The 15,767-nt window shown below is 38.9% G+C and overlaps 1 protein-coding gene across 1 annotated transcript; it reads right to left on the reverse strand.

The window, feature by feature from the left end:
• Positions 1-423: 423 nt before the first annotated feature.
• lhx1a (LIM homeobox 1a) lies at positions 424-13,514 on the reverse strand. The gene is made up of 5 exons (XM_077566873.1): positions 12,805-13,514; positions 11,251-11,474; positions 10,728-11,011; positions 9,520-9,685; positions 424-2,163 (listed from the first exon to the last, which is right to left on the reverse strand). The coding sequence occupies exons 1-5, from the start codon at positions 12,972-12,974 to the stop codon at positions 1,784-1,786; spliced, it is 1,224 nt and encodes a 407-aa protein (XP_077422999.1). The 5' UTR covers positions 12,975-13,514; the 3' UTR covers positions 424-1,783.
• Positions 13,515-15,767: the final 2,253 nt, after the last annotated feature.

A 15,767-nucleotide genomic window follows, 5' to 3' on the forward strand; every position in this document is an offset into this window, starting at 1 on the left:
TCGGCTGCCTGCTATTATTTAGTAGCATCTAGTGGTGAACTTTTTACATACTGTCGCTTTAAGTCAGTTTGCTGAGTTTGTCCACAGCATGAAGAAAAAAAAAAGATTACTATAGAGTTCGCAAATTTGTTCTGGTTGATATTTAACTTCATTAATATTTAGGGAAAAAGGCAAATTGTTACATAATTGGAAAGTTCTATAATTTAGGGCCGCTAATGCCAAAATCCTTACATTCAGTGGTGGTCTAGTAAATGTGATAAATTATCAGCATTGATTTCACGTAATGTTTAAAAACTAGTATGTAGAAGCCCTAAATTGCAATTAAATTTAAATGACATATAATAGTTTAATTAAATAGAATAATTTTCAAATTACCTTAAAATATGAAATGATTATTTGCATTCAAGGAAAGAAAAAAAAAGATTTAGTGGCTGAATGTTATGATTTATTTCTGAGTGAGCCAGCTCAAATTTGGCTACAAAACGCAAAATCAATCAGTTTTAAAAACTTCATTCCTATTCAAAATGGAGAAACACTGAGACCTAACTGAAATTGACAGACTCAGCATTACGGACCATGGGCATCTCAGATTCAGAGAAATGTAGTAGTTTGCCGCTGCATATTTGGCCATCAGTTCTTTAATAGTTTGAATATTTTCTTCTTGAAGACATAAATATAAAACGTAAATACGAATATTAACAATTTAATGAATGTATTGTCAGTAGTTTAGAAAATTAATGTAAGTATGCCTTGTCTTAACACATTCTGACATTCTGAGGTGATGATTTAGCAGGAGTTGTGCTATTATCTTATTTGGCAACTACTTATGGTTTGGTTCATGTTTTTAAAACCATTTTCTGTAAACAACATCTTGTACAAACTAGCACAGTGAAGCAAAACCTGAAGAAAATGTATTTTCTTCATACAATATAAATGAACTCAATACAAAAGTTTGGTTGGTTGCTTGGTACATTTTACATGGACAGCATTCTAAAACAGTTTTTTGGACTCCTGAACTTTATATCGAGTACGTAAACAGTTGACTTTTTTAAGTCCCATTTAGAACCCCAAGTAGAGGATATTGAGAAAACATACTTAAGTTTAACAATTCAAGTTCAGTTCCATTTTAAATAAAGGGTTTGAATTCTATAGAGGACATTTTGTTGTGTTAGCCTTTTTAAGGCGGCTTTCCCAGATTTGGTGGAAAATCCTAAACCAAAAGACAGCATTAGAAAATGAATCATGGAGGTGTGTATTATTTTATCTTGCCCGAAGAAACATATTGTGAAGAGTCAACATGGCGGGGCCTAGAAAGGCAAAGGGATTCTGAGTAAATACAAAGTATATGTCTTATGCCTGAAACATGAAGCACTGCTCCGCCAGCCTATGCGTTAGTTAGTGCACAAACAACCTTTGACTAGATTATTATCTATTGTCAGTAAAGCTATTGATGTCTTTGACAGGAGCTAATTATATATTTTTTGTGGTCTGGACATTTAAGAGATGTTGAAATTAAATTTTCTTACAACAGTGATGAATGTTTGTCATGCCAAGCAGTGGGATAGTACGTGACCCATACGCACATACAAATTTGAAGGCTGTCAGTTAAAAAATGTTCAGTTTTGGGTTAGTCTCATATTAATATATAATACTTAGCAAATTATACAAAAATGTTTTGTGGCATTGCCCTAACCCTGTTGATATCCATGCCTCAATTCAGTCCGCAACAAAATTAACCCCAGTGAGTAATTTTTCGGCCTCAAGAGTCCAATCTCTGAAAGAGCTACCACACAGTGGCTTCGTTCATTTCCCTGGGCGGATGTGACAAATGGTTGTTGTATCCGCTTCCATTCAGAGACAGTGAGGTGAACGGTGGGTTCGGGCCAAACACCTCGGACGGGATATTGTGCAGAGTTCCCGGGATGCTAGGCTCTGGGCTTGGAGAGTCCTCAGGGTGGTGGGATATAATATCAGAGAAGCGCTGCACTTCACTGGATGGATGGTGTCCTGGTAGGGGGTGGTCCATACCGCCAATGGGTGTGCCCGTAGGGCCTGAAGAGGGCACAAAGGGGAGCTCAATTGGGGTCTGGGCTTGCGACGGAGGTGGCCCCTGAGGAAAAAAGTCATAGTTTCCTGCAGGACCATAATATTCACTTGGATAATCTGCAAAAAGAAAAAGACATTAGGTTGAAGAACAATTGGCGCAGGGATAATTACATCAAAAATTTAAATATTCATTGAATAGACATATTCTTGACTGGTTTGGAAACCTGAACTTGTCTGAAAAGAATCACCTCTGTAGACTTGTCAAAACTGCTGAAAAATATCTGGAAGCCAGCAGGCGGGGTTTATGTCTATCTATAACACTGGAGAACAATATGGGGAAAATAATCTTTTGAGTTAGATTTTTTATGATGGTTAAAACTAAAATTGGCATGCTGGCTCCAAAATTTCAGTCAGGTTTTTTTCTACCACATTATTTTTTTCTCTTCACTTCTTACCCCCCAAATAAGCAAATAAGAAGAGCTAATTACGATTGGACTTGTCTACAGCTACATGGCAACTTGTTTGTGCATTCACAATTGAGACAGTGTGGTGAGTGATGTGTGAAGCTCTCAATAGGTCCAATACTGTACTATCTATATCAGCAAACATAAATCTAGTATGGTAAGAATTATGAGGATTAGTGCTGGCTTTTCTCTTAACGTTGAACTATGGCATTACAAAAATCGCCAGCAGTTGGCAGCAGAGTATAAGAGATCAGCCAAGGCCATGTTGCAATAAGCTCTTTTCCCAGTGTTGTCAACAGGTTTATGAATAATGATGAAACTTAGCTATATTCTAATGCTAATTGCTGCAAAACGGAAATATTGGCAATGTTGGCAGGTTGAAATCCCTCGTTTTGAAAAAAACTTGTTTGACATTTTTGGCACGTACATTTTGCAAAAGTCCAAAGCAACCACACCTTAGGAAAAAGATATTGGCCTGAAATTGTCAGGAAGTGTTGACACCCCCTCACCAGTTCCCCTGCTCATCCGTGCTGTGGTCAGAGGGATGATTTTTAAACTATAATAGAGATGATAATAAAATAATGTGCTCTATGAATTGATTTCTACAATGATACACCGTTGGTACACAAAAACGCCCAGCATTGCTCCGAGAGATTAACCAAATTCCCAAACAAGCGTATCAAGGCTTGCGTCAGCACCCTTGCATGCCTGCATGTATGTAATCTGGTTTGATGTGTGGTGTGCAACAAAAACTACGTCGCAGTGCGCAGAATATATTGTGTATATTACATTTAATATACTGTAGATATATTAACTCTTTTACTGCCAAAAACGTTAAATGACGTTTAGTAAAAACCTACGGAGGGCCGACGTTCTCCAATTTTTTTGGGGGGGGGGGGGGGTGGGGGGAACGGGTAGAGGAAAGCCTTGGCCAGCTGTGGTGAAAGTTTCAAGCAGATCTAGTTAGCCTAATGACTATTTTTGGCCCCTAAATGGCAGTGATGACTCTCTTTTGACAAGATTGGGTAGGCGTCAGTAGAAGACGTGAGGCGGAGCTAGAGGGGACAATGGCTGGGGATGGGAAGCGAAAATGGCGACCGGTTGCAAGCAGCTCACGCTTGAAAAAATTTTTCAAAGACGAGAAGCATCGACCAGTGCTAAATAGCACATTGATGACGACGATGATCATCATCGATGATGATGATGGTGACTCCGAGGTTGGAAGCGTTGACGCGGCAGTAGAAGACGTGAGGCGGAGCTAGATGGCTGAGGAAGCGAACAATGGCGACCGGTTGCAAGCAGCTCATCAACCAATGCTAAAGAGCACAGTGATGACGACGATGATCATGATGATGGTGGCTCCGAGGTTGATGCCAAAGTTGGAAGCGTTGACGCCGAAGTTGGAAGCGTTGACGCGGCGGCTAGGACCACGTCATAAAACGCGAAGCACAACCGAGCACGCTCAGGCGGACGTTCAATCGGATGATGAAGAGTTCAATGCATATTCATCGGAGGAGTGGGTACAGTCTGCTACTTGCTATTCCCCGGAAAAAAAGGCCGTCAAGAAAGTGTAACGTCTGCACGCGAAAGGGGCAATCGCAGTGAAACGAATCTGTTGTGCAAATCCTGTTCCGTCTCCTTGCACGCAGGGGAGTGTTACAAAAAGAAAAACTGTATTTGAAACATCCACATAATTGTAAATAGTACCACAGTTGCACACATTTGTAAATAGTTGGCGAAATTGTTTTGTCAAATTGTTACACTGTTGAATGGAAATAAACGTATTTTGCTATGAAAAAACACTTTTTCATTGTTGGTGGTAGTGTTTTACAGAAGTAAAGCACTATTTAGGTGTTTGTGGCATCATTCATGGACAAAAAGAAGTGTACAATTCACTAGAGTGCATGAAATAATATCGTTTTACAAAAAACTTGTTTTCTCCGTTTTTTGTTTCAAAACAGAGCATTTCGGTGAAACTAACCATTTTCTATTGTTGATTACTGAAAAACGGAATAAGGTTGAAACAAACTTTTTTTTCTGATGAAAGATGAGAGTTCAATCTTTTATTTGGTAGTATGTGTGTTTCCATAGTCCAAGCACAACATTTTCTGTGGACCTTGAAAGATCAGTCAAAATGCTGAAATCGGCTGGCACTGGCGGCATCCCTTTTCTGAAAACGTCTGGCAGTCAAAGAGTTAATATACTGTACATACAGTATATTAAATATCGATAGAAGGTTTAACTTCAGGTCAATTTATGCTTAGGGTTTTCCCTTTAACTCTTTCACTGCCAGACGTTTTCAGAAACGGGTTGTCCCCAGTGCCAGCCGATTTAAGCATTTTGACTGATCTTTCAAGGTCCACAGAAAATGTTGTGTTTGGACTATGGAAACACACATACTACCAAATGAAAGATTGGAAAAGTTTGTTTCTACCTTATTCCGTTCTTCAGTAATCAACAATAGAAAATGGTTACTTTCACCGAAATTCTCTGTTTTGAAACAAAAAGCGGAGAAAAAGAGCTTTTTGTGAAACTATGTTATTTCATGCACTCTAGTGAATTATATACTTCTTTTTGTCCATGAATGATGCCACAAACACCTAAATAGTGCTTTACTTCTGTAAAACGCTTTCACCAACAATGAAAAAGTGTTTTTAGTTTACAAAATATGTTTTTTCCATTCAACAGTGTAACAATTTGACAAAACAATTTCGCAAACTATTTACAAATGTGTGCAACTGTGGTACTACTTATAATTATGTGGATGTTTCAAATACAGTTTTTCTTTTTGCAACGCTCCCTTGCGTGCAAGAAGACGCAGCAGGACTCGCACAACAGATTAGTTTCACTTTCGCTTTTGTCCGTTTCGCGTGCAAACGTTACACTTTCTTGACGGCCTTTTTTTCCGGGGAATAAATAGCAAGTAGCAGACTGTACACACTCATCCGATGAATATGCATTGGACTCGGGGCACTCTCCGTCGTCCGATTGAACGTCCGCCTGAACGTGCTCGGTTGTGCTGCGCGTTATGACGTCGTCATAGCCGCCGCGTCAACGCTTGCAACTTCGCCGTCAACCTCGGATTCACCATCATCATCATCGATGATGATCATCGTCGTCATCAATGTGCTCTTTTAGCGTTGGTCGATGCCTTTCGTCTTGTAAGTGTAGAGCTGCTTGCAAACGGGCGCCTTGTCCGTTTCCTCCTCCTCCATCTAGCTCCCCCCCACATCTCCTACTGCCGCGTCAATGCTTTCCAACCACGGAGTCACCATCGTCGTCATCAATGTGCTCTTTATCGTTGGTCGATGCTTTTGGTCTTTGAAAAAAACGGCTCGGGCATGGGCTGCTCGCAACCGGTCTCCATTTTTCCTTTGTCTTCCATTCTCATCTCCTGCCGACGCTCTAGCTCCGCCTCTACTGACGCCCACCCGATCTTGTCAAAAGAGAGTCATCGCTGCCCTCTAGGGGCCAAAAATAGTCATTAGGCACAACAGACCTGCTGGAAACTTTCACCACAGCTCCGGAAGGCTTGCCCGCACCCGTTTCAAAAAAAATAAATAAAAAAATTGGATGACGTCATTTAACGTCATTGGCAGCCCTCCGTAGGTTTTTACTTGACGTCTTTTAACGTCAGTGACAGTGAAAGAGTTAAAAAATAAATAAAAAAATGGCCTATCAGGTTTCAGAATCAACACTCAGCGCTTTCACAAATCCTCAAAATGGTGTTGTGATGTTTCCGTCACTTATTGGTTGATCGGAGCCGCTCAAAGACAATACGATTCATGTGCATGTAAATTCTGTAGAGTCAATTTCACTGTATTTGCAGTGGGACCAAATAGACTCAGTTTTAGAGTAAAATTTACACTTGGAAGAGAGTAAAATAAACAATTGAAGAAAAAAATTGAATAAAAGTCACTCAAGGGTTGAGGAACTAACTCACGACCTTTAGCTTGGGATACTGCCAAACTAACACCTGCGCTTTGCCACTCCTGCTGTTTGCCTATATCCAAGAGGAGACCAAACACATTGTTTTTGGTCTCTTGGAGCTACGAAGATTCCAGTTGACACGAGCGATACACTAACACACAGCATGAGCTGCATAGATTGGCTGTCTCCCAAGCTGAAGTTGTGGGTTTGTTCCTCAACCCCTGAGTGACATTTTTTAATTTATGTATTTATTTTACTCTCTTCCAAGTGTAAATTTTACTCTATTTGAAGTGAGACCAAATAGACCTAGGTTAGAGTAAAATTTACTCTACAGAATTTAATGGGCAGGTGATTATGCAGAAAAGGATGAATATTTTCATGGTGGACTTTTGAAGTTGCTATGTATGTAAGTTTTTATATTATTGTCACGTTTTTATATTATTGTCACGTCATTTGATAAATATTGATTGTGAACTACTTTACTGTAGGATAGAGGTAGGGAGTTGATGTCATGGAAGATAACGTTGATCTATGTTTCTTGCTTTAGTAGAGTAGAATAGAATAGAATGCCATTTATTGTCATTATTAATATAGGGTATATGTAATTTAGTATTAATGGTATTCTTCCTCAAATATGTGAAGTGCCTCTGTCTCTCTCTAATGCCACACACACTTATATTTTATTTTTATCTAATTCACTCCCAGCCATTTTTACTGAAGCAACCCCCTTTGCTCCCAGCTGGTTTACTGGATTTTGACTGATTTTGCAAGGCCCACAGAATATTGTGTTCTATTGCTATAAAACATACCAAACATACCAAAAGAAAGATTAGAGTCTCCTTTTTCATCAGGAAAAAAATATATATTTCTATCTGTTTCCGTTTTGCAGCAATTAATATATAGCTAAGTTTCATCATCATTCACAAACCTGTTGAAAACACTGGCAAAAAAAAGCTTGTTGCAACATCGCCCTTGCTGATCTCTTATACACTGCACCTTCTGGCCATTTTTTGTTGTAACTACCATTGCTTTAAGCGATCTCTTCAGGTCAGAAGCTGCATCGAAGCTTTCTTTGAATGTTCTAGCTTTAAAAAACATAAAAAATGTTTAAACACGTTTTTGGGAGTGAAGGACAAAGTATTAAAAACGTGTTTATACGTTTTAAGGTTGGAATGAGTTACTTTGCGACATGAGATGGATTAGATGGTCCCCAACCTTTTTTTCATTGCAACCATTCGCCGGTGGGCAGCTTATTGATGATGCGGGGTTGACGTATATTCCCCTTCGGAAGTTAAACAAGGTATGCTCTAAAGCTATGCGTGTGTATGTGTGTGTGTGTGTGTGTGTGTGGGTGTGTGTGTGTGTGTGTGTGTGTGTGTGTGTGTGTGTGTGTGTGTGTGTGTGTGTGTGTGTGTGTGTGTAAGATTGGTGAGACGAGTAGTCCCGGGACCAGGTGCCAGCAATTTCAATCACAATTATGGATGTGATTAAGTTACACAATAATGTGGGAATATTTACCTCCAGGTCAGAATTTTAATCACCCCTCTTCCTGAAGTTGGATCACCAACTCAGCAAGGCAGACGTACCTTACAACAATGACTTGAATTCATGCTATCTGCTCCTCACGTAAACACTTACATTACATTACATATATTAATACATTACAGTGTTGTGTGCTCCATTTTCCGACTATTTGTGGAAATTGAAACAAGTATCATGGTGGACACGACCCACATTATATAACTTGTTTGCTGTTGGTGGTGTTTGCTCCACGTGAACGACAGAAGGAACAATTTCCCGAGCTGTTTGGAACTTTTTCCCGCTTAACACTTGCTGAATTTAAATAGCTTAAAAATATTGATGGAAATCGCTACATTTTTGTTAGTTTTTTGTTTATTTTAGCCAACACTACATTTTTACAGTTTGGTAATGGCAGCCAGGGTGAAGTCCTAAGGAACAGGTTGCCGTGTGGTGCCTGTTGTAATTTTCTGAAATAAGAAACAAAAAGCAATCATAGTGTTTTATTTTGTTCAAAAACAAACAATGGAACTACACTATCATATCCTACGCCTGTTAATGAGATGTGGCAGTTAACCATTTTGTAAAGGTGAGCACTAGAATCACCATAATAAAAGATTGAGAATCTCCACTGACCAAAATTATGAACGCTATTTGATCTTCCCTGAAGTAGGCTAAAATGTAAAATAAAATATTTTTTAGAGCTGTCAAACAAATACATTTTTTAATCAGAGTGATCACGTCTTAGAATTTTGATTAATCACGATTAATTAATTGATTTATTTAAAATGGAAAAAAATGACCCCAATATTTTTGACATGAACAAACATTCTAAATGTCATACACAAACATGTATTAAATGCTTTACTTTAATGCATGGAGTTATGTTTATTGCTCAAACACAACCTGCGCCACCTTTAACGTAACTATCCGCTGTCAACTAAAGGATTATTTGCGATTGAAATTAACAGTGCGATTAATCTGCGTTAATACATGATTAATGTGATTTTCCTGTGATTTTTTTTGTGTGTGTGATTAATTAATTAGTTAACACTTTAACTTTGACAGTACTGTATGCACTATAGGAACATAAAATGTGAATTGTATGTACATTTTACATAATTATTTTTATTTATGTGTGATATTGTTTATACAGTATTAGAATTCCTCACAAATGTTAAAAATTTAACTATTTTGCAATTGCGTATTTTGGTGAGAAATTGGCATTCTACAATTTATTGTAGCCTATTGTCTAGCCATCATTTCAAATAATAATTTATACAATATAATAATAAGAGTAATAAAAATAATAACAATAATAATTATTATTATTACTCCCTACTCGTGTGTGTGCGTACGTACGTGTGTGTGTGTGTGTGTTCTAATATTGTACTTTGATAACCTTGTTCAGTTAATAACGTTTTTGCAACCTAAAATGGCCTTGTTGTTAATAGCAAAAAATTATGAATCACGACGGCATCGAGGGAATTAAGATGTTCAAAATGTCTTGGACTTGGAAAATGGGAGGGAATTCTCCGCTTACAGTTAAAGTCAAACACACCTCCGTAATAAGAGAAAGGTCCGTTCGGGATGAGCTCCCCAGGTTCCAGGCGGTCAACCAGCGTCCTCATCCTCCTTGGGCTCCTGAAAAAAGAATGTCTTCGGGCTCCCAGTGCGCTCAACTGCTTCATGCGCCTCTCTTTGGAACGGCGATTCTGGAACCAGACCTGCGTGCATGTGCATTTGCACAGAATCAGCAAACGTGCAGGCGCTATTTTAATGGAAAGGCAATGTTCTGTGCAGCCTGCGAGAGTCTCAAACGCATACTTCCATTTTTAATTTATTTTATTTATTTTATTTATTTTATTTATTTTATTTAAATTTTATTTTGCGGTCATCTGTAATCAGTCATAAGTAACTTTTTGATTGACTGTCATTGCTATATTACCAATCCTTGTTACGCCACCCAAGCATGCGAATTCCTTAAATCAAGAAATCTCTGCGATGGCGTAGACTGCACCAACAATCGTCACAATCTAACATCGCTAATGAACTGTACTTAACAATTTTCTCGTGTGATTATGTGAATGAGATACAATGGCTTGCTCACTACATATAATCGCCAATAAACTGCGTTGCTAAACTGTTTGAACCCATCTCACCTGCAGTATATGCTACTCATGAAAGTTATTTGCGCATCAAATAATTAGCGAATTATAAATAAAATATAGGCTACAGACTAGTCAACAGGCTATTCGGCTAAGCAGAACATAAATTTAATGAATAAATAAAAATGTACATATCAGTACAGCATCTCCAAAATTATGTTGGGTCTTTTTACACTGAGAGGTATTAATAAAACAATGTATGACATCTTGAAAGGCGTTTCACGTGACAGCAGTTCAATAGGCTGTTTGTAAAACGGAGGAAAGGAAATGAGATAATGGCGTTGGGTGCGTTGGTTTTGTTGAGAGACTTGTACGGCCACACCAGTCTGGCGGTTAGGCTTCACAACTTTCCATTGCATCACATCTCTTAATGAGCACATATCATATAAGATGAGTAGCCTACCCGTCGAATTTTATTTCCATAATGTTTCATTCAAAGCTTTTTACACAGCCTTGCTATTTTCGTTCAGGCTGAACCATTCACATCAGCCATCTTAATCACTTCCGGTCACGTCAACAACAATACAATTTATTTTGTCATCCCGTGATTGAATTGTGGAATTTTGAAATGAACAAACGAAAAGGTTTCCTTTCATTTTACCTGAATAACCCTCATGTTGAGGCCAGTCTCCTGCGCCAGTTGCTCCCTAATGTGTCTGGTGGGTTTGGGGGTCGCAGCAAACGCAGCCTTCAGCGTCTCCAGCTGTTTAGCCTTAATTGTCGTCCGCGGGCCTCGCCGCTTGCCGCCCAGATTCTGGTCGTCGTTCTCGTTATTTACAGTTTCCTTATCTGAGAGGGCGGCGATCTCCGTTTCCTTAAGAACCACGTCGTCCTGGAGGTGGTCTTGTGAATCCGGGGATAAACTCGGGTCGCTGCATGCCGTTACTAAAATAATAATATACAGTAAAAATGTTTGTGTGTGTGTGTGTGTGGAAGTCAATACCGTAGTTGCATGGGGGTGGGGGGCGTCACTTGTTTAACAATATTTCCGTAAAATATCGAATGGCGATGGTTACTGGCACATCACATCTATGGTCATCTATCATTCATTTATTGTATAAATGCACACACACACCCGAGCAAATTGCACATGCCTGCGTGCACGCGGTCGCAGAGCTCCTTACCTGAAAGGAGGTTTGTGTCTTTTACACTGCTGTTGCTTATGTAATCGTCTTTGCAAACGAATTTGTTTTCATCTATGATGTAGAGTTCTTCGCCGGTCGAGAGCTGCTTATTGCACATCATGCACTTGAAGCAGTTGAGATGAAACACTTTGCTTCGAGCCCTCCGGACCAAGTCGTTTGGAGAGATGCCCTGCGAACACCCGCCACACTTGGTGCCGAACCGCCTGCACGAGTAAAATAGGCTTGCGTTATTGCTGATATATCATTTATATCAATGGGATTTGATTTATGTCAGCATTCAGCCTGTATACCTTTTAAGACTGGGGGAAAAAAGGGACCAGGACCAAAAAAGTGAATGTAAAATGTTTGGGGTATATACAAATTATGATAGATAGCGTAGGCTAGTCTGATTTCCCCACGATAGAATAGCCTATTTGTTTCGAATATAAATTGAAAAAGGCATAATTCGCATCATCTTAATGAACAAACATTTTTGTTAGTTAGGAACATTAACATCGTAAATATTTATTATAAACGACGTAACTACTGTTTGTGTGCCAAACGGGGCTCAGTTTAATGTCACCAATAAACGTGAGATGTTTTCAATACTCAATTGTACAACATTTTATAAAGTAAATATTTTAGATATCCACGTCACATACTTTCAGATGAATTTAAATTCGAAGAAGTGTATAAGAAAAAGTAAATTTGAGCGTAGCCATAGTAAGGTATTTACGTAAGCGTTAAACTATGTGTATTGACTGCCGTCTGCAATTGCATTGTTTGTGGACGTAGTCTTTTTTCAAACAGTTTGATATTCAAATCCACTTATCACGTCGCGGACGAACTGAGCAAACAACACCGGGCTGTGTTGTGGCCTGGGTTTGATCCTTGACGCTTGTTTGCTTTAAGTGTGAGTTCCTCAATTTCCTAACAATCCCCGCTGAGACAACACACACGTTTAATGCCTCTGATGTTTTGCATAAGAATCCAAATTAGGAAGCTTTTAATTACTCCATCCTACTCACACATTGTCTTGCGGTCCTCAACTTGGCCTTCAGCCACCCGCTGTGCATTTTATGCTTTCAAAAATATTGAAATATAAACATGAGAAATGAATGACGGGAATAAATTTTTACTTGTATCCTCGTATGTGCTGTCATAGATAGATAGATAGACAGACAGACAGACAGACAGACAGACAGACAGACAGATAGATAGATAGATAGATAGATAGATAGATAGATAGATAGATAGATAGATAGATAGATAGATAGATAGATAGATAGATAGATAGACAGACATAGATAGATTATTTTACTTTTCATTTCCCTTCAACTCGCGTGGACAACTGTAGTCTACAGAACACGACAGTAATTTATTCGAATAAGATATTTGCATATTTTCCAACGATAGAATAATGTTCCTGTTTCCTTCAGTTAATGTTTAAGCCATTTCAAGGCTTTCATAATTTTTTTTACATGGCGCTACATTTGCAATTTATCACAATGCAATTTAAGTGTCACTATTGTAATAATTAATTGTGCATCTTACCTAAAGAAGTCATTTTTGCAATATAGTCTCCCTTCTCGAGAAAAACATTTCTCCGTCAAATTGCATTTACACTCGTAGCACTGGACGCACTTGACGTGCCAGGCTCGGTCCAGCACGTTGAGCAGAAAGCGGTCCTGGATCGGCCTTTCGCACCCAGCGCAGTGCACCATAGCTTTGGCTGGTTTACAACTCCAATAATGGTGCTCACACACGACAATTCAGAAACACAGGCCACACTATGGCCGGATTATTAGCTCTGTCATTCGCCTGGGGCTCCCCGCGGTCAATGTGCGTGAAGACGCTGTTCGATCCGGGGTCACCACTGATTTTTTCTTCCTGCATGCGTAATAAAGGTTGACCGTCCAAAATACAGAAAATAATGGATGGCGTCTGCGCTATTCTTATCGGTGGAGAAAGAAACACTCCGTCGTATCCGAAAGAAAACTATATTGTCTTTTTTTTTTTTAAATCAGAAGAAGTAAAGCCTGGTGCACTTCGACCTGGTTTGGTTCATCAGCCGAAACAAACGTCTTGTTGATGAAAATGCCTCAAAATGCAGATATGTCACACAACCAAATGGTAGCGTATCCACAGTCAACGTTCAGCTGTTCAAGATGCGCTGGTGCCTCCCGTCAGTCCGTGTAAGCCAGGATGCAAACCATTTCCGTCTCCGTCCTTGTATGTTGTGATGCCATAGATCGAAAGTACAATGCCTACCTCCGGAAACTCCGACGGTACCATATTCCCAACCCTCTGACGTCATTCGTTTACTGGACCAATCAGCGCTGCGTCATACACGGTCAGCATCCAGCAGCCCCACCTTAAAAAAAACGAATTGTACTGTCTGCTATTCAAACCTCCCACCAGCCCCACAAACTCATCATGTTTGTCAAAGTGTATATGTAGGGAGCAGTGGCGGCTATCACGGCATAAAGGTGCATCTCTTCGGCTGTTGAGCATATTCAACTCTGGGCGGGAGGGGACTCGATGGAGGAATAATGAGCAGCGTCGACAGGATCTATGAGCGGGAGGTGCATATTGCATGGCTGATTTTTCTGTTTGTGTTTGGACTCATTAATGTAAAATTGAAAATGGAACTAAGTTAAGTTTGCAGTAAGAATGCTGTTAATAAAGATGTTTTGTGGAAAAATTGTAAATACTATAGCTCTTTAAGCATGCACCCCCCCCCCCCCCCCCACCACCCGGAGCATTGGTGATGCTGTTTCTTTTTCGGCAGACGTTTATTATTATTATTAGTAGTAGTAGTAGTACTAGTAGTAGTATTAGTATCATTACTATTTGTTAGTACAGTGTACAATTTGTAGAGTACGTTTTACTCTAAAGAAGAGTCTATTTGGTCCCACTATAAACTTACACTTGCAAGAGTAATTCTCTGGTCTCCTTTTGCAGATCAGTAAGATGTGGCATAGTGATAGAGTGGACGTCTCCCAAGCTGAATGTCGTGAGTTCGTTCCTCAAGACTTGTGTATTTTTTTAAATAAATTAATCAAATGTACTTAAAAAATCCTTTCTATAATTTACTTACTGAAAAAAACTTTATTCATTTTTTCTCATGGGATAGGTCAATCCTTTCGTAAAAGTAAAAATACATTATGTAAAATTTACTTTATATATTAATATTTTACTCCCTTCCAAGTGTAAATTTTACTCTGTTTAGAGTAGGTCAAAATAGACTATTTTTATAGTAAAATGTAGCCTACTCTACAAAATTTACTTTGTAGTGGTTGTATTTACGCAGTGCAATAGACGGTTTGGAGAGAAAGAGAGGCATGCTCTCAATTTTACAGCTTGCTCAGTGGTTTGCGGTCCAGATACCGCTGGTCATTCATCAGAGATGCTTCAATCCACTTCAAGACCAAGTTATTTTAGTCAGTTATTCTATCTTATTGAGTTAACTGTCATTTCCTATTTAATTCTCACGTTTGATTTTTAATTGTTGCCATCTTTCAAAACTGGGGCAACATTTAAGATGCTATATATGTTAAGATCAAAATTCATTTTTTATAGTGACACGTTTAATTTAAAAAAGAAGGATTTAAAATCTTAAATTATTAAGATCCAATGCATGTACGCCAACGCTGAAAAGGCAACATTGAGCCGCATTTATTATCTATGGCCCTGCAGCATCCTATTACATATGGGCTATACTTCTCATGCAAACGTCCCCTCCCTACTCAGTCCAGCTGCCTCCCGGCGCCTTGGGAACACCCCCTTTTACTAAAACGTGTTAAAAGAAGACCGATGGTAAAGAAGGCCGATAAGGCTTAAAACATTGTTGTTCAATGACAACCATGCAACTATTATTATCTCGTGTTTTTGGAATGTTTATAAACCCCACCACCACCATCTCACAGCCGTTGGTCGTGCACCAACATTAACTGCAACTGCATGTAAACAACACAAATCGTAGGACTTTTTCGACACGATCTGTGGATATAATCTCGGACTGATTTAAAATACCAGAGCCAAAATCACTATGGTGATGCATATCCGCAAATAGAACTGAATCAAAATGGCTGTATACCATAAAACATTTCGACCACCCTACTACTACTACTACTACTAATAATAATAATAATAATAATAATAATAATAATAATAATAATGAAGAAGAAGACAGATCTTACACAAAAAAATGTTTCAGGTTGTTTTGCAGTTCCCATTCGGCTCTGTTAGTGAATTTGTGTTTTATAATTGCTTTGGTTTCTATTTCCGTTGTACTCTTAAAAAAATGAATATATATTTCTACACACGGGCCACATCGGTGTAAAGGTTTATGAAGTGCAGACAAGTGAACTGGCACATGGCGAGATAATTAATCTGAGATAATGAATGAGACAAGACGGTGAAGATTCACGCAATGATTAATTCTTTTGGCACGTTTATTTGTGTCCTCTCTCCTCCCAGGCTCACTTTCGAGCTCAAGATCACTATCACAATGC

This window comes from Vanacampus margaritifer, chromosome 5 (genome assembly GCF_051991255.1).
Source record: "Vanacampus margaritifer isolate UIUO_Vmar chromosome 5, RoL_Vmar_1.0, whole genome shotgun sequence".
In the NCBI taxonomy this organism is placed as follows: Eukaryota; Metazoa; Chordata; class Actinopteri; order Syngnathiformes; family Syngnathidae; genus Vanacampus; species Vanacampus margaritifer.